Consider the following 25,979-nt stretch of genomic DNA (forward strand, 5'->3'; position numbering starts at 1 on the left):
CATATACCAACGGCTAAATATTACAGAATCTTTAGAGGAATATAGAAAGTTAAGAGGCAAAATTAAAAAGGATATTAGGAATACTAAGAGAGCGCACGAGAAATTCTTGGCCGGTAAAATTAAGGAAAACCCTAAGATGTTCTATAAATATATTAAGAGTAAGAGGGTAATTAAAGAAAGGGTAGGGCCTATTAGAGATCATGAGGGTATCTTTGTGTGGAGGCGGAAGATGTTGTTAAGGTTCTTAACGAATACTTTGCATCTGTTTTCAGAAAGGAAAGGGGCAATGCAGATACTGGTATTGAGGAGGAGTGTGATATTCTGGATGAAATAAATATAGTGAGAGAGGAAGTATTAAGGGCTTTGAAAGTAGATAAGTCCCCAGGCCCGGATGAAATGCATCCCAGGCTGTTGAGCGAAGTAAAAGAGGAAATAGCAGAGGCCTTCACCATAATTTTCCAGTCCTCTTTGGATCTGGGCATGGTGCCGGAGGATTGGAGGACTGCTAATGTCGTACCCTTGTTTAAGAAGGGAGAAAGGTATAGGCTGAGTAATTTCAGGCCTATCAGCCTAACCTCAGTGGTGGGAAAATTATTGGAAAAAATCCTGAAAGACAGGATAAATCTACATTTGGAAAGGCAAGGATTAATTAGGGACAGTCAGCATGGATTTGTTAAGGGAAGATCGTGTTTGACTAACCTGATTGAATTTTTTGAGGAGGTAACCAAGAGGGTCGGTGAGGGTAGTCCGTACAATGTAGTATACATGGACTTTAGCAAAGCTTTTGATAAGGTCCCACATGGTAGACTGGTCATGAAGGTTAAAGCCCATGGAATCCAGGGCAAAGTGGCAAGTTGGATCCAAAATTGGCTTGAAGGTAGGAAGCAAAGGGTAATGATTGATGGATGTTTCTGTGACTGGAAAGATGTTTCCAGTGGGGTTCTGCAGGGCTCAGTACTGGGTCCCTTGCTTTTTGTGCTTTATATCAACGATTTAGATTTGAATATAGGGAGTATGATTAAGAATTTGCAGACAACACTAAAATTGGCTGTGTGGTTGATAATGAAGAGGAAAGTCATGGGCTGCAGGAGGCTATCAATCTACTGAGCAGTGGCAAATGGAATTTAATTCAGAGAAGTGTGAGGTGATGCACTTTGGAAGGGCTAACAAGGAAAGGGTATACACATTAAGCGGTAGGCCACTTAATAGTGTAGATGAACAAAGGGACCTTGGAGTGCTTGTCCACAGATCCCTGAAAGTAGCAGGCCAGGTGGATAAGGTTGTTAAGAAAGCATACAGAATACTTACCTTTATTGGCCGAGGCATAGAATATAGGATCAGGGAGGTTATGCATAAATTGTATAATACTTTGGTTAGGCCACAGCTGGAGTACTGCGTGCAATTCTGGTCGCCGTATTATAGGAAGGATGTGATTGCACTAGAGAAGGTGCAGAGGAGATTTACTAGGATGCTGCCTGGAATGGAAAATCTCAGTTATGAGGACAGATTGGATAGGCTGGGTTTGTTCTCATTGGAACAGAGGAGGTTGAGAGGAGACCTCATTAAGGTGTACAAAATATTGAGGGGCTTGGACATAGTGGATAGTAAGGGCCTATTTCCATTGGTGGAGTGGTCTATTACGAGGGGCATAGTTTTAAGGTGGTTGGTGGAAGGTTTAGAGGAGATTTGAGGGGGGCAGGGGCTTCTTTACGCAGAGGGTTGTGGGGATCTGGAACTCGCTGCCTGGAAGAGTGGTGGATGCAGAAACTCTCATCACTTTTAAGAAATGGTTGGATGGGCACTTAAAGTGCCGTAACCTGCAGGGTTAAGGACCTAGAGCTGGTAATTGGGATTAGACTGGATGACCTTTTGTTGGACGGCACAGATATAATGGTAAGTACTGCAGGGAAACGAATACAGCCAGGGTGATCTCCTGGACTAGTTTCGATTGCCTGGATGGGACAGAGAGGAATTTTCCCAGATTTTTTCTTCCTAAATTGACCTGGGTTTTTATCTGGTTTTTGCCTCTCCCAGGAGATCACATGGCTCCGGTTGGGGTGGAGTGTAGAATGTTTCAGTATAAGGGGTGTCGCAGTTGTGTGAGGTGGACTGGTTGTGCTGGGTGCTCTTTGCTTTTCCGTCATTGTTCATAGGTTTATATGTAACCTTTAGGGCTACTGACCAAGGGGCATGTGGCTCTTTTGTCGGCCGGCGTGGACACGGGCCGAAATGGCCTCCTTCTGCGCTGTAAATTTCTATGTTTCTATAGATACTGCCTGACATTTGTATGGCGCGAATGTCACTTACCACTTATCTGCCCAAGCCTGAATATGATCCAGATCTTTCTGCATGCAGGCATGGACTGTTTCATTATCTGTTTCATTAGCTGTGCAATCTTCATGTTATGATGGAGGGAAGGTCATTGATGAAGCAGCTGAAGACAGTTGATCTTATCAACAGTTGGATAAGCCATTCTATCTTTCTTTCAGGATCTGAGAGCAGGAGATGTTCCCAAACCCCTATACCAGGATGAGTATAACCTTGGAGACATCTTCCTCGGAGTGGAATATATCTACAGACAAAGCCAAGCACATGGGCAAGACTTCTACAGTGTATTGACAGTATGTATTAGCAAGGGATTTCCAGCTGTCCTCAACCTTTGGGAATTCCACAGGGAAATGTATCTGTCCTCTGAAATGGGAGGGATTTTAAAACATTAGCGGTTATGTGAAACTGGATGGGAGTGAAATTGGTCTTCAGTGAAAGCGTAAAATGGTCGATAGCGAATTGGCAATCCATTTTACACCGCACCACTGGAAAAGAAAATCGGGCGTGGTGAAAAATGGGCACCGATTCGCTCTCGGCCCTTGTGCACTTTCACTGAAGACAAATTTCGCCCCAATATGTTCATGCTCTGTTGGACTGTGTTGTAGGAAAAACACCATTTGAAATCACTTATAGTCCACGATACGAGAATTCTTTAATACAAGCATGCAGGGGAGAGCATTCGGTGTCCAAAAGTCAAGTCCCAAAGTCTCTCAACTTTATAATAGTTGTGACAGTCTATTTATGCATAATCAAGCGGAAGCGAAACTCGACAGTTGACAAGCTAAGAGCTTACGTGATCAACAACCGAGTGACTGTCAATTGTTAATCACGTAAGCTCTCAGCAGATGTATTCTGTTATCTCAACTGTCTCATGTTTGCCCATTGCTTTTGTAACAAGGTATCATGAAATGTCTTTATATCAACTGTTATTAACTGCTGACACTATGCTTCTGTCTGTTTTGGCAAAGCTTCCCATCATGCCTTGTAACATAGCTACAGTATTAAAACAAAATTCACGTTAACCCCGTACTTCCCACATCAGAGTGTAACCAGACCTCAGCAAATCTGCAGCTTTTAAGTGTGAGGCCTACTGCAGAAGTAGCCCTTGTGAGTTAACAAGATACATCACTGTTAGCAAGGTTTAACTATTGTGTTATATTGTGAATTTATTTTACTTTTATGTGTGAATTTTATGCTTTTCATTTCAGACACCAAGTCACAACATCATGTGCTCAGCAAAATCAAATGCAGAGTAAAGCTTTCTTGGAGAGAGAGAGAGAGAGAGAGAGATAGAGATAGAGATATAAAGGGATGTCCAAGTTATCCATTTAGTGAAGGATTTGGGAATCAGGGATAAACATCTCCACTGACTGGATTCATACCTAGCACAAAGGAAGATGGTTGTGGTTGATGCAGGACATACATCTCAGCCCCAGGACATCACTGCAGGAATTCCTCAGGGCAGTGTCCAACGCCCAACCATCTTCAGCTGCTTCATCAATGACCTACCCTCTATCATAAGGTCAGAAGTGGGGATGTTCGCTGATGATTGCAGTATTCAGTTCCATTCACAACTCCTCCAGGTAATGAAGCAGTCCGTGCCCACATGCAGCAAAACCTGGACAACATTCAGGCTTGGGCTGATAAGTGACAAGTGACATTCGTACCATACAAGTGCCAGGCAATGACCACCTTCAACAAAAGAGAGTCTAACCACCTCTCCTTGATATTCAATGGCATTACCATCGCCCAATCCCGCACCTTTAACATCCTGGGCATCATCATTGACCAGAAACTTCACTGGACCAGCCACATAAATACTGTGGCTACAAGAACCGGTCAGAGGCTAGGTATTCTGCGGCGAGTGACTCTCCTCCTGACTCCCCAAAGCCTTTCTACAAAGCACAAGTTAGGAGTGTGATGAAATACTCTCCACTTGCCTGGATGAGTGCAGCTGCAAAAACACTCAAGAAGCTCAACACCATCCAGGACATAGCAGCTCATTTGATTGGCACCCCATCCACCACCTTAAACATTCACTCCCTCCACCACTGACACAATGTGTCTGCAGTGTGTACAATCTACAAGATGCACAGCAGCAACTCGCCGAGGCTTCTTCGGCAGCATCTCCCAAACCTGCAACCTCTACCACCTAGAAGAACAAGGGCAACACATTTAAAAGCTCTTTATCTGAATGCACGCAGCATTCGTAACAAATTAGATGAGCGGTCAGCACAAATAATTACAAATGAGTACGATCTGGTAGTCATAACAGAGACGTGGTTGCAAGGTGACCAAGACTGGGAACTAAACATTCAGGGGTACTTGACAATTCAGAAGGATAGACAGAAAGGAAAAGGAGGTAGGGTAGCTCTGTTGATAAAAGATGGAATCACTGAGAAACAATAGTGAGAAACAATATTGGCTCGAATGATCAGGATGTTGAAACAGTTTGGGTGGAGATAAGGAATAATAAGTGGAAAAAGTCACTGGTGGGCGTAGTCTGTAGGCTCCCTAATGGTAGCAACTCTGTTAGAGTATAAACCAGGAACTAGTGGGAGCTTGTAAAAAGGAAACGGCAATAATCATGGGTGATTTTAACCTCCATATTGATTGGACAAATCAAATTAGTCAGTGTAGCCTTGAGGAAGAGTTGATAGAGTGCATAAGGGACAGGTTCTTTGAGCAGTATTTAACGGAACCAACCAGGGGGCAGGCTATCTTAGATCTGGTCCTTTGGAATGAGACAGGATTAATAAACAATCTCCTAGTAAAGGATCCCCTTGGAATGAGTGACCATAACATGGTTGAATTTCAAATTCAGATGGAGGGCGAGAAAGTTGGATCTCAAACCAGCGAACTAAGCTTAAATAAAGGAGACTATGAAGGTATGAGGGCAGAGTTGGCTAAAGTGGACTGGGAAAATAGATTAAAGTGTAGGACGGTTGATGAACAGTGGCTTACATTTAAGGAGATATTTCACAACTCTCAAGAAAAATATATTCCAGTGAGGAGGAAAGGGTGTAAAAGAAAAATTAGCCATCCGTAGCTAACTAAAGAAATAAAGGATGGTATCCAATTTAAAAACAAGGGCATACAAAGTGGCCAAAACTAGTGGGAGGACAGAAGATTGGGAAGCTTTTAAAAGCCAGCAAAGAATGACTAAAACAATGATTAAGAAAGGGAAGATAGACTATGAAAGTAAACTAGCACAAAATATAAAAGCAAGAGTTTCTACAGGTGTGGCTAAAGTAAATGTTGGTCCCTCAGAGGACGAGACCGTGGAATTACTGATGGGGAACATGGAGATGGCAGAAACTGTGAACAAATATTTTGTATCAGTCTTTATAGTACAGGACACTAGTGGATAGTCAAGGGATTATAGTGGGGGAGGAACTTATCACAATCACTAAGGAGGTGGTACTCAGTAAGATAATGGCACTAAAGGCGGATAAATCCTCTGGACCTGATGGCTTGCATCCTAGGGTCCTGAGAGAATAGTGGATGCATTGGTTGTAATTTACCAAAATTCCCTGGATTCTGGGGAGCTCCCAGCAGATTGGAAAACTGCAAAGGTAACACCCCTATTTAAAAAAGGAGGCAGACAAAAAGCAGGAACTATAGACCAGTTAGCCTAACATCTGTGGTTGGGAAAATGTTGGAGTCCATTATTAAAGAAGCAGTAGCAGGACATTTGGAAAAGCATAATTCAGTCAGGCAGAGTCAGCATGGATTTATGAAGGGGAAGTCATGTTTGATAAATTTGCTGGAATTCTTTGAGGATGTAACGAACAGGGTGGATAAAGAGGAACCAGTGGATGTGGTATATTTGGACTTCCAGAACGCATTTGACAAGGTGCCACATAAAAGGTTACTGCACAAGATAAAAGTTCACGGGATTGGGGGTAATATATTAGCATGGATAGAGGGTTGGCTAACTAACAGAAAACAAAGTCGGGATAAATGGCTCATTCTCGTAACTAGTGGGGTGCCGCAAGGATCAGTGCTGAGACCCCAACTATTTACAATCTATATTAACGACTTGGATGAAGGGACTGAGTGTAATGTAGCTAAGTTTGCTAACGATACAAAGATGGGAGGAAAAGCAATGTGTGAGGAGCACACAAAAAATCTGCAAAAGGACATAGAAAGACTAAGTGAGTGGGCAAAAATTTGGCAGATGGAGTATAATGTTGGAAAGTGTGATTTTTTTTTTTGGCAGAAAAAAAAATCGAAGAGCAAGTTAATATTTAAATGGAGAAAAATTGCAGTGCTGCCGTAGAGCGGGACCTGGGGTACTTGTGCATGAAACACAAAAGGATAGTGTGCAGGTACAGCAAGTGATCAGGAAGGCAAATGGAAGGCCTTTATTGCAAAGGGGATGGAGTATAAAAGCAGGGAAATCTTGCTACAGATATACAGGGTATTGGTGAGGCCACACCTGGAATACTGCGTGCAGTTTTGGTTTCCATATTTAAGAAAGGATATACTTGCTTTGGAGGCAATTCAGAGAAGGTTCAATAGGTTGATTCCGGAGATGAGGGGGTTGACTTATGAGGAAAAATTGAGTAGGTTGGGCCTCTACGCATTGGAATTCAGAAGAATGAGGTGATCTTATCGAAACGTATGAGTCTGAGGGAGCTTGACAAGGTGGATGCAGAGAGGATGTTTCCACTGATAGGAGAGACTAGAACTAGGTGGCATAATCTTAGAATAAGGGGCTGCCTATTTAAAACTGAGATGAGAAGAATTTCTTCTCTCAGAGGATTGTAAATCTGTGGAATTTGCTGCCTCAGACAGCTATGGAAGCTGGGTCATTGAATAAATTTAAGACAGAGATAGACAGTTTCGTAACCGATAAGGGGTTATGGGGAGAGGTCAGGGAAGTGGACCTGAGTCCATGATCGGATCAGCCATGATCGTATTAAATGGCGGAGCAGGCTCGAGGGGCCGTATGGCCTACTCCTGCTCCTATTTCTTATGTTCTTAGGTGCATGGGAACACCACCATTTCCACGTTCTCCTGCAAGGCTGCAGCATCCTGACTTGGAAATGTATCGCCGTTCTTTCATCGTCGCTGGGTCAAAATCCTGGAACTCCCTCCCTAACAGCACTGTGCGAGTACCTTCACCACACAGACTGCGGCAGCTCGGGATGGGCAATAAATGCTGGCCTTGCCAGCGACACCCACATCCAGTGAATGAATTTAAAAAATAATAATAATCTTGTATGTTGGCAATCCCTGCAAAACATAGAAACATACAAATATAGAAAATAGGTGCAGGAGTAGGCCATTCGGCCCTTCGAGCCTGCACCACCATTCAAAATGATCATGGCTGATCATGCAACTTCAGTACCCCATTCCTGCTTTCTCTCCATACCCCTTGATCCCTTTAGCCGTAAGGGCCACACCGAAAGAAAAAGAGAGAGAGAGAGAGAGAGACAGATAAAGAAAGTGGGAGAGAGAAAGAAAGAGAGAGATAGATAGAGAGGGAGAGAGATAGAGAGGGAGAGAGAGAGATAGATAGAGAGGGAGAGGGAGAGAGAGATAGAGAGGGAGAGAGATAGAGAGAGGGAGAGAGAAAGAGAGAGATAGATAGAGAGGGAGAGAGAAAGAGAGAGATAGACAGAGAGAAAAGGAAAAAGAGAGCGAGAGAAAGAAAGAGAAAGAGAGAAATAAAGAGAGAGAGAAAGAAAGAAAACAACCTTGGAAGTGAATTCCACAGCTCGCAACTCTGAAGAAATTTCTCCTGCCCTCTATTTAAAATGTCTTCTATTTAATCTTGTTTCTACTAGAAACAGCCTTGTTCTATTGACGTGTTTATTTGTACTAATAAAATGGCCGCCGTGTATCTTATTGTCTCTCTTATCACATGACCTATTGCTGATTGGTACCCTTGGAGGATAAGTCACACCCTGACGTTTCTCTGGAATGTGTAACTGGAACTGCCCAGCCCAAGTTCTGACTGACTTTGCAAATTGCAATTCGATCCATTCTGACTTCAGAAGCCAGAGAGGATAGATCTCGAACAACCCAGCAAAAGCCACCATTTCCAGCTGAATTCCCTTACCCCTGGCAAGTGCTGCCTCCCCCAGTCGAAGTCCCTTACCCTAGCGCGAGTGCATGACCTTACCTCACCCGCCATAGATGGGGCATTGTGTGGGTCACAGATTGTTGACAGGTTTATTGGGTATGAAATGAATAGTGACATTGTCGTGACTTCTGGATTTCATCCACTCCAACGATGTCCCTGACGCAACGAGCTTTTCAAGAAATGTGATCCGTCTTCCCCGAGTTCCCTAACTCCCCGCCCCCCCGTGTCTCTCTTCTCCTGCCCCCTCCACCCCCCCCCCCCCCGGTGTGTTTCTCTTCCCCCTCACATGTCTCTCTTTCCCCCTCTCCCCGTGTCTCTCTCTCTCTCTCTCTCTCCCCCTGTGTGTCTCTTCCCCCCGCCCCCCCCACCGCCTAGGTCTCTCCTCCCCCTCCATGTGTGTCTCTTCCTCCTGAGTCTCTCTCTCTCCCCGCTGTCCCTCTCTCCCCGCTGGCCCCCTCTCGCCCCTCACCCCCCCCCCCCCCCGGGTCTCTCTTCTTCCACCACCCGTATGTGTGTCTCTCTTCCCCCTTCCCCCGGTGTGTCTTTCTTCCTCCTCCCCCCCACCCCCCCCACATACCTCTCTCTCTCCCCTTCCCCCCACCCTGTGTCGCTCCTTCCCCCGGTGTCTCCTCCCCGGGGTCTCTCTCCTTCCCCATCTCTCCCTACCCTGCATGGGTCTCTCCTCCCCTCCCCCCACCCGGGTCTCTCCTCTCCCCCCGCCCGGGTCTCTCCTCCTTCCCCCCCCCCCTGCCCGCCCGCCCAGGTCTCTCCTCCTCGTCCTCCCCCCATCCCCCGCTCAGGTCTTTCCTCCCCCACCCACTGACCCCGGGTCTCTCCTCCTCCTCCCCCCCATGTGTCTCTCTTCCCCCGGTGTGTCTCTCTTCTCTCCGCCCCTCCGCCCCCCCATCCCATGTGTGTATCCCCCGCCCCTCTCTCCCCGCCGTTTCTCTCCCTGGCTCGGTTGGAGGCTCAGCGGCTGGCTCGGACAACGTGATCAATTGCGGGGCCCCATATCTGGTTCAGGGCCCCACTTCCGGTTTTGGGCGGGAGGACGCAGACGCAGAAGGAAGAGAAGGAAGTGTTCATACAAATAGTCACTCCGTTTTTCTTTCTACCCTGTTGTATCCTTTCACATTTTATACACATCTACTTTATTATCCATCATCTGCTTTCTAATGAAAAAAAACAATCCTTTAAGTCTTTTTTTGTATGTGTATTTCCCCTTAACAAGCATCCTAGTGAATCTGTTGTACGCTATCAATATCCTTCCTATAGCATGGAGCCCAGTACTACACATGGACTATAATAGATCTTAATAAGGTTTTATGTAGGCCCATCATTACCTCTTGGCTTCTATATTCTGTATCTCTTGTGTTAAAACCTAGAGTTCTGTTCGCCTTTTTACAGCCTTATCAACCTGAGGTGCTGTCTTTAAAGTTCTGAGACGCAAAGAGCCAGAGCAACCCTCTTTAGCAACTGAGTCTGGACGGGTAGAAAACTTTTTTAACATTATTGAAATCTTAAGAAGAAAAAGTCCTAAGTTATAGATTTGAATCCAACTGTTTGATGAGTGTTCTCTGCGAAAAGATGATTCTAATAAGTAACTACCCTGCTTTGATTGTCTGTTACTTTTGTGCAGGTTACCACATTACATGGAATCTGCCATCTGTTGGGCTATCGGCACAGCACAGAAACTGAGTGGAAGCAGGTACGATCGTACTCTCTGTGCAATGAGACCTCACTTAATCATCCATACTCCAATTTAGTGCCATTCTGATCATCTGCTGGAATTCGCATGGAACAAAAGCCCTATGCGAGACATCACCTCACTGCACAACTGGCTAACATCAATCTGCTATCATTTCACCAAAATCAACTTCACAGCCTGAGGGAAGGTTACATTGAATGTTACTTGTACTCTTTAGACCTGTCCTTGGAGTAATATTGTGCCATACATATAGGAACAATCCACTGTTCATTTTCATTAGCTATTGGATAGGGTCATATTCCATTCATTGTGGCGGATAATGTAGGTTCCATTGTATTATACATCTTTTACAATGAATCCTTTTCTGTGGGTCTAAGGAACATTCAATACTAATATCGGGTGTGTTTGCTTTAAATTGGCGAATGAAATCTCAACATTTCTGCTTTAGTTGGAAATTCCAGAACAAGATGACACAATCTTACAATTAGAGCTAGACCATTTAGGAGTGAAATCAGGAAGCACTTTTTCACTCAAAGGGTAGTGGGAATCTGGAACTCTGTCTGAAAAGGCTGTCGATGCTGGGTCAATTAAAATGTTCAGGACCGAGATTGGTAAAGGTATCGGGGAATATGGAGCAAAGGCAGGTAAATAGAGCTGAGATGCAGATCATCCTTGATCTAACTAAATGGTGGAACAGACTCGAAGGGCTGAATGGTCTACTCTGTTACCTATGTCTATCATTACGCACAACTTAGAAAGCTTCTCTCTGTTTTTTGTGAGCTTTGTTCATTATACCTTGAAAGTCAGAAGCTCTTGTGTTCTTGATGCTTCCCAATCCTGGCAGTGTTCCTCAACACTGATCAGAATGGAAATGCCTTGGGATGAGTGATAAGAGCAAAGCAATTGAACATTGGTTCTTTCGGAAGTCAGTCAATGATGGTAAATTGGCGTGGTCTGGTTTGTCTTATTGGTGCCTTTTTCACTGGCTAGTATCATTGGGCAAATTGTGCCTTCTCTTGCCTAGGCCCCAAGCTCTGGAACTCCCTGCCTAAACCTCTCCGTCTCTCTACCTCTCTTTCCTCCTTGAAGATGCTCCTTAAAACATAACTCTTTGACCTTGGTCACCTGTGCTAAATTCTATTTATGCGGCTCGGTGTCAAATTTTTAAGCATAATACGCCTGTGAAGCGCCTTGGGATGTTTCACTACATTAAAAGTGCTATGTAAATACAAGTTGTTATGCTATGTTATGAACCACTTCATTGCCCAACTTTGCTCTCAGACATTTTTAGCTGACACCAGCTGGATGGCCTTTGTCCTAATACTGATCAAAATGGGAAGCAGAACATGGCCACCAAAACTACCGACTGGAGAATGAGGCTACCACCTTCTGCTCAATTTCAATGAGGGAGATATTCTCCGATGAACGGGAGATATTTGTTTTCAATGCTCTGTATTTGCTGCACCCTTCTCGTTTCACCAGATAAGATTTGACCTAAATTGGAGTAGATGATGTTGTGAAGAGCCTTGATTTCAGGATGATGCAGATGCATGTTGGAACAAGTGTGGGTAGGATGGGATGTTTGCATGTTAGCAGGAATAATGGAGGAAAGTTCAGATGGGGTACTGCCCAAGAGGTGGACAGAGTGCTACCATTGAGCCAAGGCTAACACCTAGTAGCTGTGGCAGGTGAAAGTGAACTCAAGGATAATATTGAGTGTAAAAACTCAAGAATGTGACATGTCTAGTGGGCGAGATGCAAGTAACTGCACCCCAGTATATCAGCGCCTTCAAGAGAGATGGGGAGAAAATTGGAAAAAGAAAAAAAGCCAAATAGCAGACTGCACATTATTGATTTAAAATGGGTAGATTCCCCAACCAACGAATCATTGCATTTTACCTTTTTAAAATTTGTTCTTGGAATGTGAGCAACGCTGGCACATTAATTGCCCATCCCTAGTTTTCATGAGAAAGTAGTGCTTGGCTTTCTGTTCGTACTGTTGCGGTCCACAATGGTGTTAGGTAGGAAATTACAGGCTTTAGATCCAGCAACAGTGAAGGAACAGCAATATATGTCCAAGTCAGGGGGGTGTGTGGATTTGAGGTGGTGTTCCTATGACATTGCTGCTCTTGTCCTTTTTACTGGAGATTGCAGAGCTGGGAGATGATTGGAAAGTAAGCTTGGAGAAGTTGATGTAGTGCATCCTGTGGATAGTATGCACTGTAGCCACAGTGCGCCAGTGGTGGAGGAACTGAATACTGAGTCCACTGGCAGGGGCACCAATCAAGCACAAACTGCTTTGTGCTGGATGATCTTAAGCTTCTCACACATCCTGAAGCAGTGTTGAATTTATAGACAGGATCAGAGAATAGTCAAAAATGCAAGAGCTTCTGTCTCTCATAGTGCCATTGGAAAAATAAAATATTACTACAGTTCGATAAGGTGCCACATAAGAGGTTACTGCACAAGGTAAAAGCTCACGGGGTTGGGGGTAATATATTAACATGGATAGAGGATTGGCTAACTAACAGAAAACAGAGAGTCAGAATAAACGGGTCATTTTCCGGTTGGCAAACAGTGACTAGTGGGGTGCCACAGGGATCGGTGTTGGGTCCTCAACTATTTACAATCTGTATTAATGACTTGGATGAAGGGACCGAGTGTAATGTAGCCAAGTTTTCTGATGATACAAAGATGGGTGGGAAAGCAAATTGTGAGGAGAACATAAGAATTAGGAACAGGAGTAGGCCATCTAGCCCCTCGAGCCTGCTCCGCCATTTAACAAGATCATGGCCGATCTGGCCGTGGACTCAGCTCCACTTACCCGCCCGCTCCCCGTAACCCTTAATTTCCTTATTGGTTAAAAATCTATCTATCTGTGACTTGAATACGTTCAATGAGCTGGCCTCAACTGCTTCCTTGGGTAGAGAATTCCACAGATTCACAACCCTCTGGGAGAAGAAATTCCTTCTCAACTCGGTTTTAAATTGGCTCCCCTGTATTTTGAGGCTGTGCCCCCTAGTTCTAGTCTCCCCGACCAGTGGAAACAACCTCTCTGCCTCTATCTTGTCTATCCCTTTCATTATTTTAAATGTTTCGAAAAGATCACCCCTCATCCTCCTGAACTCCAACGAGTAAAGACCCAGTCTACTCAATCTATCATCATAAGGTATCATCATGAGGACACAAAAACATCTGCAAAGGGATATAGACAGGCTAAGTGAGTGGGCAAAAATTTGGCAGATGGAGTATAATGTGGGAAAATGTGAGGTTATCCACTTTGGCAGAAATAATAGAAAAGCAAATTATAATTTAACTGGAGAAAAATTGCAAAATGCTGCAGTACAGAGAGACCTGGGGGTCCTTGTGCAAGAAAGACAAAAAGTTAGTATGCAGATACAGCAAGTAATCAGGAAAGCAAATGGAATCTTGGCCTTTATTGCAAGGGGGGTGGAGTATGAAAGCAGAGAGGTCCTGCTACAACTTTACAAAGTATTGGTGAGGCCACACAATAAGGGGCCGCCCATTTAAAACTTAGATGAGGAGAAATTTCTTCTCTGAGGGTTATAAATCTATGGAATTCTCTGCCCCAGAGAGCTATGGGTGCTGGGTCATTGAATATATTTAAGACAGAGATAGACAGATTTTTGAGTGATAAGGGAGTAAAGGGTTATGGGGAGCAGGCAGGGAAGTGGAGCTGAGTCCATGATCAGATCAGTCATGATCTTATTGAATGGCGGAACAGGCTCGAGGGGCCAAATGGCGTAGTCCTGCTCCTATTTCTTATCTTATATCTTGCACTTAACACAAGAAGTAAGCCCAGGATACAGGGATAATGCCCACTGTGATGCTCCTTTAATGTGCTGTGTACAAACTAAATTTTTCCAGTGGCTTTGTTTTAAAATGAAAGCTTGGGGTAGGTGTAATATTTTTGGAGTACATTTCTTAAATCGTCAAACTTTGCAAAGTTTGCAATTTGCAAATGCACTAGAACATTGATTCATTGATTCCCAGTCATTTTTGTACAGATCTTGGAAAATTGTGCACTTGTCAGGATCTAAAAAAACAATTACCCTCAGTTGTCATAGAATCATACAGCACAGGAGGCTATTCAGTCCATCGTGTCTGTACCAGCTCTTTGAAAGAGCTATCCAATTAGTCGCACTCCTCTGTTCTTTCCCCATAGCTCTGCAAATATCTTCTTTTCAAGTATATTCCCTTTTGAAAGTTAGGGGCCAAAATTGCCCTCCGTCCAAAACAGGGCGCATGCAACCTGTTTCAAGTGTTTTCACCGCCGCGGTGGTTGAGGCGGCCTCTTGTGCGAAATTCCGCTCTTTGTTTTTTTTTCCAGGCGGACCGGAAGTCGCTCATATTGGGGGCCGAAGTGGGGCGGTGACTACACCAGAGGGGCGGAAGTTGGGAGGAGTGTAGTGACTGCCGCTGACAGTCATCAGCGTATCGCTGATTATGTCATCACGGCATCCCATCACCACGGCTCTCCCCTTCCCTTAAAGGGAAGAGCCTGCACGATTTCTAAAGTTTGATCCACTGGGCCACCAGGGAGAGTTTCGGCCAGGCCAGCACCGCCATTGCAGAAGGCCACAGCCTCACTGCACCGCCAGGAAAAGGCAAGTTTTGGCATCGCCCGGTGGAATTTCGCCGTCGGGGAGAGGAACATCAGCGGTGCGAACTTAGCACGGATCAGCAGCAGCAGAGTGGTGGGGGTGGGGGGAGCAGATCACCACCAGGATACCGCAGGAGCGGAATTTTGATAATGGCGGCCATTACACGAAAAGTCGGCTGCCATTGCACTCCGCAGTGTGGCTGCCGCTTTCCGGTATTAAGAGGCTTTAAGGGAAGGGGCAATTTTGGCTCCTTAATATCTTATTTGCTTCTGTTATCCTTTCAAGTAGTGCATTCCAGATCATAACAACTCGCTGCATAAACAATTATCATTTTTCCCCCTGGATTTTTTGGTAATTAAATCTGTCCTCGAGTTACCGACCCTCTTGCTAGTGGAAACGGTTCCTCCCTATCTACTCTACCAGAACCCCTCATAATTTTGAACGCTTCTATCAAATCTCCCCTTAACTTTCTCTACCCTAAATAGAACAATCCCAGCTTCTCTAGTCTCTCCACATAACTAAATTCTCTCATCCCTGGTAACATACTGGTAAATCTCTTACCTTTTTATCCTAAATTGTCCTAACTTTCTTCCCCCTCCCTCCTACCTCATTACCCCTCTGCTGAATGTGAGATGTGGAGTACTGCTCCGCCAACTGCTGGCACTCTCCTGTGACACGCTCAAGGGGGAGCCAGGGCTGCGAATATTTGACAATGTGGCAAGACTACGATAACCAGGACACTTTCATGCTTAAAATAAGATGCATGATACTTTTATTTTGCCCCTCCATAACTTTTGGATATTGTAAAAAGTTGAAGCTACTTCTAGTCTTTTCTTCTCCCCTACCCTTGATTCCCTTTAGCCAAGATCAGCAGATGGGGAACGATCCTGAAAACGTCATGATGTATTTAGTCATTAGGGGGAGCTATTCTATCTATTTCCTATATTCTGATGTGAAGATGAGCAAAGGACCCACTTCCAGGCCTTTTAATACCCTTCTGCAACTGGGATCTGCAAGAGAGGAACTGATGACGTTTACACCCCTTTTTCGATCTGGTGAAGCAGTTGGCCTGCACTCACTGCACTTTCACTGCCCCTTTCCCCGCCCCTCTACAACAAGACACAGTTGAGCTTCCGAACTTGTTGAGTGGAAATTTCAAGGTGGGAACTTCCCACTAAGCAAGTGAAGTCTTGTGTTGGGACGTACCATGGATCAGTAAGGTACAGCTCACTCAAAAACTCAATTGGAATTCTGTTGTCTTGGCACCATTACATCGCAGCAAGAATGATCAGTCATGTGAGAATGTCTTTGCTCCACGGATCTTATCATTGTGCACATCTGTTTAGAAACCTGGAAAATTATCTTACAAATGACTGTGGCCATCCATGACAACGGGGTTTTTTGTTCCTAAGTGTGGTGGTTACTGCTACCCTGCAAAGCCTCAAGGCAATACAACCAACAGATCAGTGCATTTCACATCCGTGTACCAGAATTTGAATGATAACAACGTACCCTAGCCCCAACTTGTTGCACCTGTGTGTCAATGCTGTTCCACAGTAGCCATCCATGTTGGCCTCTGAGTAAAATTTGCCAGTTTTGATCTGTGGTCCTGTGCTCTCTGAGCTGGTTCAGACTGCCCAAACTCATTTCATGTAGGATGCATACATCCAACAGAGAAAAAAGCAATTGTGCTTGAGCCACCATGGTGCCTAATCCTGTGTTTTATGAAAAGGAAGAATAAACTTGCATTTACATAGCATCTTTCACGTCCTCAGTGCTTCACAATCAAAGATTTAGTTTGAAGTGTATTCGCTGTTTTTTTTGTTTGGCAAAACTAGCAGCCAGTTGTGCACAGCAAGGTCCCACAAACAGCAATGAAATAAATAATCTGTTTTGGTTGGGGAATCAATATTGACAGTTTTTGAATAGTGCATGTGTCTTTTACATCCATGGTTTATCAACCGAAAGATGAACCCCCAGTAATGCAGCACTCCTTCCAAACTGCATTAAAGTGACAGCCTAGATTTGTGTGTTCAAGTCCTTGAATCGACAACTTTTTGAATTAGGCAAGAATGCTGCCAACTGAGCCAAACTGACAGAGAGCTAAACTCTGAAATCTCTTCTAACATCACCCATTACTTACCTGTGTGTGAATCAAGAGATTGTGCTGTGTTATGATTCTCTCCAACTTTGTCTCTTCCTCAGATGTTCGAGAGAGAGTCCAATACCCTCCAGTTGTTTAATAGACTCACTGGGGCCAGCCTGCAGCCACTAACACAGAACAACTTCTGAGTGCAGATGTGGCTGAGAGCCACTGAGAATCATTTCTTTGACTTGTTCCTTTACAGAGTAAAGGCAATATTTCTTTGGGCTGTGAAGATCATTTAATTGTACAGTATCAATAAAGTCGGAAACATTTTCGGAACTTTCTTTGCATTAGCCTCGTGTTCAAGGTAAGGAAAATGAGCCACTTTCGACTCCAGGCACCCAGTGTCAAGGTATAACATGGACTGATGTCTCTAATGTACTACTGTTACAAATTTCCATTCTCCACATCAGCCATCCTCGCCTCGGTAACTGAGATTGCCCATTTAGTGCTTTCCGAAAATTATTTGTTTCAATTATGCCCTAGTTTAAACAAGCAGCACGTCATACTTGCTGTTTCGGTAATTCCAAACAAGCATACCTGTTACCTAGTATAACTGGTTTTGTATGCAGGTGGGCTATCCAGACGGAGGCTAGGTGATCCCACACCACTGCAACCTAACCCCTTTATCCCAGACAAATGCTTCAGTTTTTATTACTTGTTCTCAGGAAGTGGATGTTGCTAGCAAAGCTGCATTTTTGCCCATCCCTAGTTGCTCTGAGAAGCTGGTGGTGGGTTTTCTTGAACCACTGCATTGTAGTGGTTTGATACAACTGAGTGGCTTGCTGGGCCAATTCAGAGGGCAACCATGTTGGTGTGGGACTGGAATCGCATATCAGCCAAACCAGGTAAAGACGCAGGTTTCCTTCCCTAAAGGACATCTGTGAACCAGTTGGGTTTGTATGACAATCCGACAGCTTCATGATGCCAGCTTTTTATTTGCAGATTTCCAAAATCTGAATTCAAATTCTGAAACTGCCACAGTGGGATTTGAACTCCCATTTTCTGGATTACTTGTCCAGGGATAGATGTAATAGGCCAACTTCTAAAGCTGCTGCTTTGAAGGGAGGCAGTTGGGTCAAGAGTACCCTGAAACTCCAGTCAGAAATAAATCAAAAATATACAGCACCTTTCAAAGGTGAAGAGATTTTGTTCCCAATTTGTTTAGTAATGGCTCCTTTAAGAGCTATAAAATATTTGCAATTTGAAAAAAACATATATATACTGTCATGCAACTTCAAGATTGCCATACCTACTACCACAATTAAACAACAGTGAATAAACATCTAGGGTTAGATTTTACATTTTTGTGCAGATCGCCCAAAAAGGTGCGGTATTTCCGGCATGGGTGGTAAAAATGAGTTTTCAGATCACCGGCTTTTTGCGCATTCTCAAAGCCCCTAGTCTCCATTTTTGAAATTGGGTGTTACTGCGAGCGATATGAAATGGGTGGTAGCGTTAAATGTCTCTGACCTTCTGCCGTAAAGTGTCGCCATCCTTAGCAACGGCATGGCAACGCTCGATTCCCGCGATTCAGGAGGTCAAGGGTCATCATGACATGCGCAGAAGAGGAGACAGACAGAGAGGGACTGAAGTTGTGTGTGGGTGTGGTGTGGCTGCTTTGGGAGGAGGAATGGAGAGTTCAGAGCTTTAGAGCAAATAGGGAGACAAAAATTAGCTGTTACCAGCCATTTATTTGTCCGAATTTGGCCTATAATGGAGGGAGAGGAGGAGGCGTCACAGCATGTTGGCGAGACTTAACGCTGGCGAGAGCAGTGAGCTGGGAGAGGAGCACATTGGAGGGCGCAAAAGAGCGAGGAGGTTCTCAGATAAGACAAATACCTCCCTCCTGCAGGAGGTCGAGTTACGCTGGGGTGACTTGACACAGGGAGAGCGTGTGAAGCCCACCCCAAAGGCCTACCAGAAGATATGGGCCGAGATAGAAACATAGAAATTTACAGCGCAGAAGGAGGCCATTCCGGCCCATCATGTCCGCGCTGGCCGACAAAGATTCACACAGCCCTTGGTCAGCCGCCCTAAAGGTTATATATAAACCTATGAACAATGATGGAAAGGCAATGAGCACCCAACCCAACCAATCCGCCTCACCACAACTGCAAAATCCCTTATACTAAAACATTCTAAACTCCACCCCAACCGGAGCCAAGTGATTTCCTGGCAGAGGCAAAAACCAGATAAAAACCCAGGCCAATTTAGGGAGAAAAAATTTGCGAAAATTCCTCTCCAACCCATCCAGGCGATCGAAACTAGTCCAGGAGATCATCTTGGCCATATTCTATTCCCTGCAGTACTTACCATTATATCTGCTCTGTCCAACAAAAGGTCATCCAATCTAATCCCAATTACCAGCTCTTGGTCCATAACCCTGTAGGTTACTGCACTTTAAGTGCCCATCCAATCATCTCTTAAAAATGGTGCGGTTTTCTGCAGGCAACGAGTTCCAGATCCCCACAACCCTCTGCATAAAGAAGCACCCCCACCCCTCAAATCCCCTCTAAACCTTCCACCAACCACCTTAAAACTATGCCCCCTTATACTAGACCCCTCCACCAGTGGAAATAGACCCTTACTATTCACTATGTCCAGGCCCCTCAATATTTTGTACACCTCAATGAGGTCTCCTCTCAACCTGCTCTGTTCCAATGAGAACAAACTCAGCCTATCCAATCTGTCCTCATAACTAAGATTCTCCATTCCAGGCAGCATCCTAGTAAATCTCCTCTGCTCCCTCTCTAGTGCAATCACGTCCTTCCTGTAAGAATAAAAGTATTTATTAATTGATTCTGTGTGTATAGATGTTAAAAGTGTAGATTAACAGAAAGGCCTGTTTGTGTTGAGATAAAATGGAAGCTCACAGATTGCCAGCATGGGCTAAGTTTTGTAAGAAACAAAATGAAAGCTCCCAGAGCTGCCGCATGGATTTTGTGTATTGGAAAGCCATTTAAACTAATCAGAGATAGCTGAGCCAGACCAGACAGCCACATATGTGAGGAGAGCCGATAAGGAGCCAAGATCCAATCGGGAGGCTTTCTGAGGACAGTGGCCTTGAGGAATATAAAAAACGCAATCCAGGAACTTTTCTCTCTTCTCTCTCTTGGACACACGGCACGAGACATCTCTGAAGACCAGCTAAAACAGCAAGCCGTGTGACAACCAGCCAGCCAAAGAGAAGTATCATATATCACTTGTTATTATTACCTCATTGTAGCTCTGTTATAACATAATTGGCAACTGTTGGTAATGTGCATGTGTGTGTCTTTTTAAGATAACTGATCACTGCTGCTAATGTGCATGTGTATGTTTTTAATAAACTCTTCTAATTGTTTGGAAAGAATCGTCTCACTATCAAATATAAGCCCAGAGAGATTTAGCAATCCTACATTCCTATAATACAGTGACCAGAACTGCAGACAATACTACAGCTGTGGCCTAACCAAAGTATTATACAATTTATGCATAACCTCCCTGCTCTTATATTCTGTGCCTCGGCCAATAAAGGCAAGCATTCCGTATGGCTTCTTAACCACCTTATCCACCTGGCCTGCTACTTTCAGGGATCTGTGGACAAGCATTCCAAGGTCCCTTTGTTCATCTACACTATTAAGTGGCCTACCGCTTAATGTGTATACCCTTTCCTTGTTAGCCCTCCCAAAGTGCATCATCTCACACTTCTCTGAATTAAATTCCATTTGCCACTGCTCTGCCCACCTGACCAGTAGATTGATGTCCTCCTGCAGCCCATGACTTTCCTCTTCATTATCAACCACACAGCCAATTTTAGTGTCGTCTGCAAACTTCTTAATCATACTCCCTATATTCAAATCTAAATCGTTGATATATACCACAAAAAGCAAGGGACCCAGTACTGAGCCCTGCGGAACCCCACTGAAAACATCTTTCCAGTCACAAAATCATCCATTAATCATTGCCCTTTGCTTCCTATCTCCAAGCCAATTTTGGATCCAACTTGCCATTTTGCTCTGGATCCCATGGGCTTTAACCTTCATGACCAGTCTATCATGTGGGGCCTTATCAAAAGCTTTGCTAAAGTCCATATATACTACATCGTACGAACTACCCTCATCGACCCTCTTGGTTACCTCCTCAAAACATTGAATCAGGTTAGCCAGACACAATCTTCCCTTAACAAATCCATGCTGACTGTCCCTAATTAATCCTTGCCTTTTCAAATGCAGATTTATCCTATCTTTCAGGACTTTTCCAATAATTTTCCCACCACTGAGGTTAGGCTGACAGGCCTGTAATTATTCGGCCTATCCCTTTCTCCCTTCTTAAACAAGGGTACTACATTAGCAGTCCAAAATCCTCCTGTACCATGCCCAGATCCAAAGAGGACTGGAAAATTATGGTGAAGGCCTCTGCTATTTCCTCTTTTACTTCACTCAATAACCTGGAATGCATTTCATCCGGGCCTGGGGACTTATCTACTTTCATTGCTGCTAAATCCCTTAATACTTCCTCTCTCACTATATTTATTTCATCCAGAATATCACACTCCTCCTTGATAGCAGTATCTGCATTGCCCCTTTCCTTTGTGAAAACAGATGCAAAGTATTCGTTAAGAACCCTCCAAACATCTTCCGCCTCCACACAAAATTACCCTCATAGTCTCTAATAGGCCCTACCCTTTCTTTAGTTACCTTCTTACTCAATATATTATAGATCATCTGAGGGTTTTCCTTAATTTTACTGGCCAAGAATTTCTCATGTTCTCGCTTAGCATTCCTAATATCCTTTTTAATTTTGCCTCTTATCTTTCTATATTCCTTTAAAGATTCTATCTCCTCCTTACTACTGTTCTGACACTGATTTACCCACAAGTAGCTGTTTCCAGTCCACCATGGCCAAATCCTTAATTTAGCAAAATTAGCTTTTCCCCAATTCGGGACTTTTATTCCAGGCCTATTCTTGTCCTTATCCATAACCAACTTGAATCTGACTGAATTATGGTCACTGGCACCCAAGTGCTCTCCCACTAATACCCCTTCAACCTGCCCAGCTTCATTCCCCAAAACTAAATCCAAGACCGCCCCCTCTCGTGTTGGGCTTGCTACATACTGACTAAACAAAATTCTCTTGAATGCATTTCAAGAATCCCGCACCCTCTATACGCTTCACACTAAATTTGTCCCAATCAATATTTGGATAGTTAAAATCCCCTACTATTACTACCATATGGTTTTTGGACTTCACAGCAATTTGCCTACATATTTGCTCTATCCACCTCTATAAACACGCTCAGCAGTGTGATCGCCCCTTTTTTATTTCTCAATTCGACCCATATGGCCTAATTTGCTGATCCCTCTAACATATCATTCCTCCTCACCGCTGTAATAGTTTCTTTAATCAGTACTGCAACACCACCCCCGTCTTTTTTAACCCCCTCCCTGCCTTGTCTAAAAATCCTGTAGCCAGGAATATTGATCTGCCAAACCTGCCCCTCTTTCAGCCATGTTTCTGTAATAGCTATAATGTCATACTCCCAAGTGTCTACCTATGCTCTTAGCTCATCCGCCTTATTTGCTATACTCCTTCCATTAAAGTATATACCATTCATGACAGGAAGACCTCCTTGCTTACTACATACTAAACCCTGTTTCCTCTGTCTTACAAATTCGCTTTCTAGATTCTTGCTATCCAATTTTAGCTTTACTTCCTTCCCTTTTGAATTTGTTCTCAGGTTCCCATCCCCCTGCCAAGCTAGTTTAAACTCTGCCCAACAGCACTAGCAAAACTCTCCGCGAGGATATTGGTCCCGGCGCTGTTGAGATGCAACCCGTCTGGTTTGTACAGGTCCCATCTCCCCCAGAAGCGGTCCCAATGCCTCAAGAATTTAAAGCCCTCCCTCCTACACCAACTTTCCAGCCAGAGGATGTGTTCATCCTCTTTATCCTTCTATTCTTAGATTCATTAGCACGTGGCACCGGTAGTAACCTGGAGATTACTACCTTTGAGGCCTTACCCTTTAATTTTCTTCCTAGCTCCCTGAATTCTTCCTGTAGGACCTCATCCCTTATTTTACCGATGTCATTGGTCCCGATATGAATAGCAGAGGTGGTCTCATCAGTGACCAACGAGATGCGTGAGGGCAACCAGTGCTGCAAACGATGCAATGACCTTGTGGGATCAGCAAGAGTAAGTATTACATTTATTTACATGTACTTATGTATTTATATAATTTGATTTGTAACAGTCATGAGTGACTATCAGCAGGTGTGAGGTCTTTCACTTTTACCGAGAATGTTGTAGTCAAAGCCTACCGTCACGGTGCACGCCTTTAGGTAAAGAATGATAATTATCATAATAATCATGATTACTTCTGTCGGTTATGTGTTATCTGTCTCTGTGACAGTACCTAGCAATGATATCACTCAATGATCTCATGCCATGTTGTCCTGACACCTTTTACAGAAGAAGTTATTGACAATGAGGTCCGTGCAGAGGCGAACGGGTGGGGGGGCCACCAGTTGCCAGCGACATCACTGAGATGGAGGAGCGGGTGCTCACACTCGTGGGGAAGCACCCCCGGACAGCCACGCAAGCATCTGCAGACCCTGAAGTGAAGTGACGTGAGTAAAGCGTACACCATTACGTGATGTAAAGCCACACCCACTCAAATGCTAACAATCATATATGATAGATGATTTCTAAAATTTTCCTAGAAATAATGCTGGCCTAATGAAAATTATTGCAATGCACCATGTGTTGATAGTCATGAAATGTGATGATTTTGATAGCGGTGATGCTTTTGTCGTGCATATGCTGTGTGTAACGCTGGAATCACCTTGTGATCCTAGCACCCCCTTCTCCTCTAATAACCTCATTTGTGTCTTGCAGCTCAGACAGCAGCACGGCCCCAGGCAAGACCACAGAGGCCAGAGGTGGGGGCGTGGGGCCCGACTCGACGGATGATCCTATATCTGCTGAGGAGCTCCGATTCTCGCCCGTCAATCGCTGGGTCTGTTCTCTACGGATGAGAGCGCGGACTTCGAGTAACCTGCATCTCCATGATCCAGAAGCCATTCTATCCCAAGGCCATCTAGTGCTCCTCCGTTCATTCCCGCCTCCACTTTGGAGGTACCTGTCCCAAGCACCTCGCCATAGGGCACCCCATTTGTCCCCAGGACAGCGCCGACTCCACGGAGGTTTCGTGGATGTGGCAGGTCTGGTCCACGAGTGCGACATGAGAGCGGAGAGATGGTACAGTTGTCCAGGAGGACTGTAGACATTGGTGACCAGCTCATCAAAGCATTGGGGAGCATAGCCCGACAGCTGACCACCATGACTCAGTACGTTCTGCGGATGGCGGAGGCCCTGGAGGCGATAGCCAGGAACACTGCTGGCACAGGCCTCCCAGTGGTCCCGGAGCGCGGCACTCCTCCCCTAGGTTCCGCACCACCACTGTGAATGACAGATGAGAGGCAGGACCAAGATCCTGCTTCTGGATCAGAGAATCTTCCCCCCTCGGCACCCCCCGCTCCCGTACCCGTGCAACCACCGCCTCTGCCCACATCCCCCCCCCCCCACTGAGGCACTGCCTGAGGAGCTCTTTGGCCAGGCGGCGTGGAGCGAGGAGGGGAATGGGTACGGGTGGGGAAAAGGAGAGGAGGAAAGGAAAGTGAGGTGCATGTGCCCAGTTGATGGCTGTGTTATATCTCCATCTGGGTGTATGCAATTTGTTGTAATGTATGGGAGAGGGGACCACCCTCCTGCTTTGCATTTGTATTCTGTGTGCTGGATATGTTGAACATTTGATTGATGTCAATGGTGGAAAAAGTGGGGTGTGGGCGGGGGTTGGGTGTTTTTGCCCATGATACTTATGATTTCAGACCAATGGTCATATAAAAAATAATGTATTGAACATAACCTTGTTGCGCATTGTCTCAGATAACTGGACTGTTAACACTGGTGATTCCTTAACATGAAAGGGTTAAATAAAACTGAACTTCAATCAGCTTAAACTTTAACTGGCACCAAGGTGATGGGCATCATTGATGTCTGAGCTGCACACACACAGCAGTGTGTCAGCATTGTCACTCACAGCAACACTCTTTCAGGCAAATTGTTCAGATATCTGCTCCTTACGTAAGAGTCTTGCAGCTATATAGCCACCATGGGCCCCTTCCTGTGGTCTGGAGGGGGTTGTGGGCATGGTTGCATAGCCAGCCTGATTGTCTGGCCCTAGGTCAGGGTCCAGCCCCTCGTCGCCCTCTTCCTCTCTCTCCTGAGGTGGAGCATCAGTCCCTTCTGGCAATTCTTGTCCCCTCCTGATAGCCAGGTTGTGCAGCATGGAGCACACGACCATCAATTTAGCTAGTTGCTCAGGGTTGTATTGTAACTCCCCTCCTGAGTGGTCCAGACATCTGAAGCGCTGCTTAAGCACAGTTATTGTTTTCTGGACCACATTGCGTATGTCGCTGTGGCTCTGGTTGTATCGCTTCTCAGCCTCGGTGTGGGTGTCACGCAGTGGGGTCATCAGCCAGGTGGCTAGGCCATATCGGTTATCACCAAGCATCCAGCATTGTCTTTGTGGCTGACTCTTAAACAGGTCAAAGCTGCCCGGATATTTGGCATTCACTACCAGTATGATCTGGTTGTGGTTGGCAACTAGTTGGACCGATTTATAAAATTCTAGCCTCTTTGCTTTTATATTCTGTTCCTCTGTTTATAACCCATATGTTTTTAACTACCTTATCAACTTGCCCTGCCACCTTTAACGATTTGTGTATATGGACACCATGGTCTCTCTGCTCATCTACACGTTTCAAAATCATGTCATTTATTGTATACTGTCTTTTCATATTACTCCTCCCGAAGTGCATCACTTCACTTCTCTGCATTGAACGCCATCTGCCATGCTTCTACCCATTTCACCATCCTGCCTATGTCATCCTGAAGCCTATAACTATTCTCATCACGATCTACTTTGCCAAGTTTTGTATGATCTGCAAAGTTTATAATGCTGCTCCTTACACTAGAGTCTAGGTCATTTATAAAAATTGAAAAGGGAAATGGACCCAAAACAGACCCTTGGGG

The 25,979-nt window shown here is 44.8% G+C and overlaps 1 protein-coding gene across 1 annotated transcript in view; it reads left to right on the top strand.

Moving 5' to 3' along the window:
• The window catches only part of LOC139260109 (endoribonuclease YbeY-like), a 30,623-nt gene extending 13,443 nt beyond the window's left edge, over positions 1–17,180 (top strand). The window contains exons 2-4 of the mRNA XM_070876282.1: positions 2,490–2,621; positions 10,062–10,130; positions 16,961–17,180. Coding sequence (XP_070732383.1) covers positions 2,490–2,621; positions 10,062–10,130; positions 16,961–17,047 — 288 coding nt within the window. The 3' untranslated portion in view covers positions 17,048–17,180. The remainder of the gene's footprint in view (positions 1–2,489; positions 2,622–10,061; positions 10,131–16,960) is intronic.
• Positions 17,181–25,979: the final 8,799 nt, after the last annotated feature.

The sequence above is a fragment of the Pristiophorus japonicus genome, chromosome 3 (assembly GCF_044704955.1).
Source record: "Pristiophorus japonicus isolate sPriJap1 chromosome 3, sPriJap1.hap1, whole genome shotgun sequence".
NCBI classification, from domain to species: Eukaryota; Metazoa; Chordata; class Chondrichthyes; family Pristiophoridae; genus Pristiophorus; species Pristiophorus japonicus.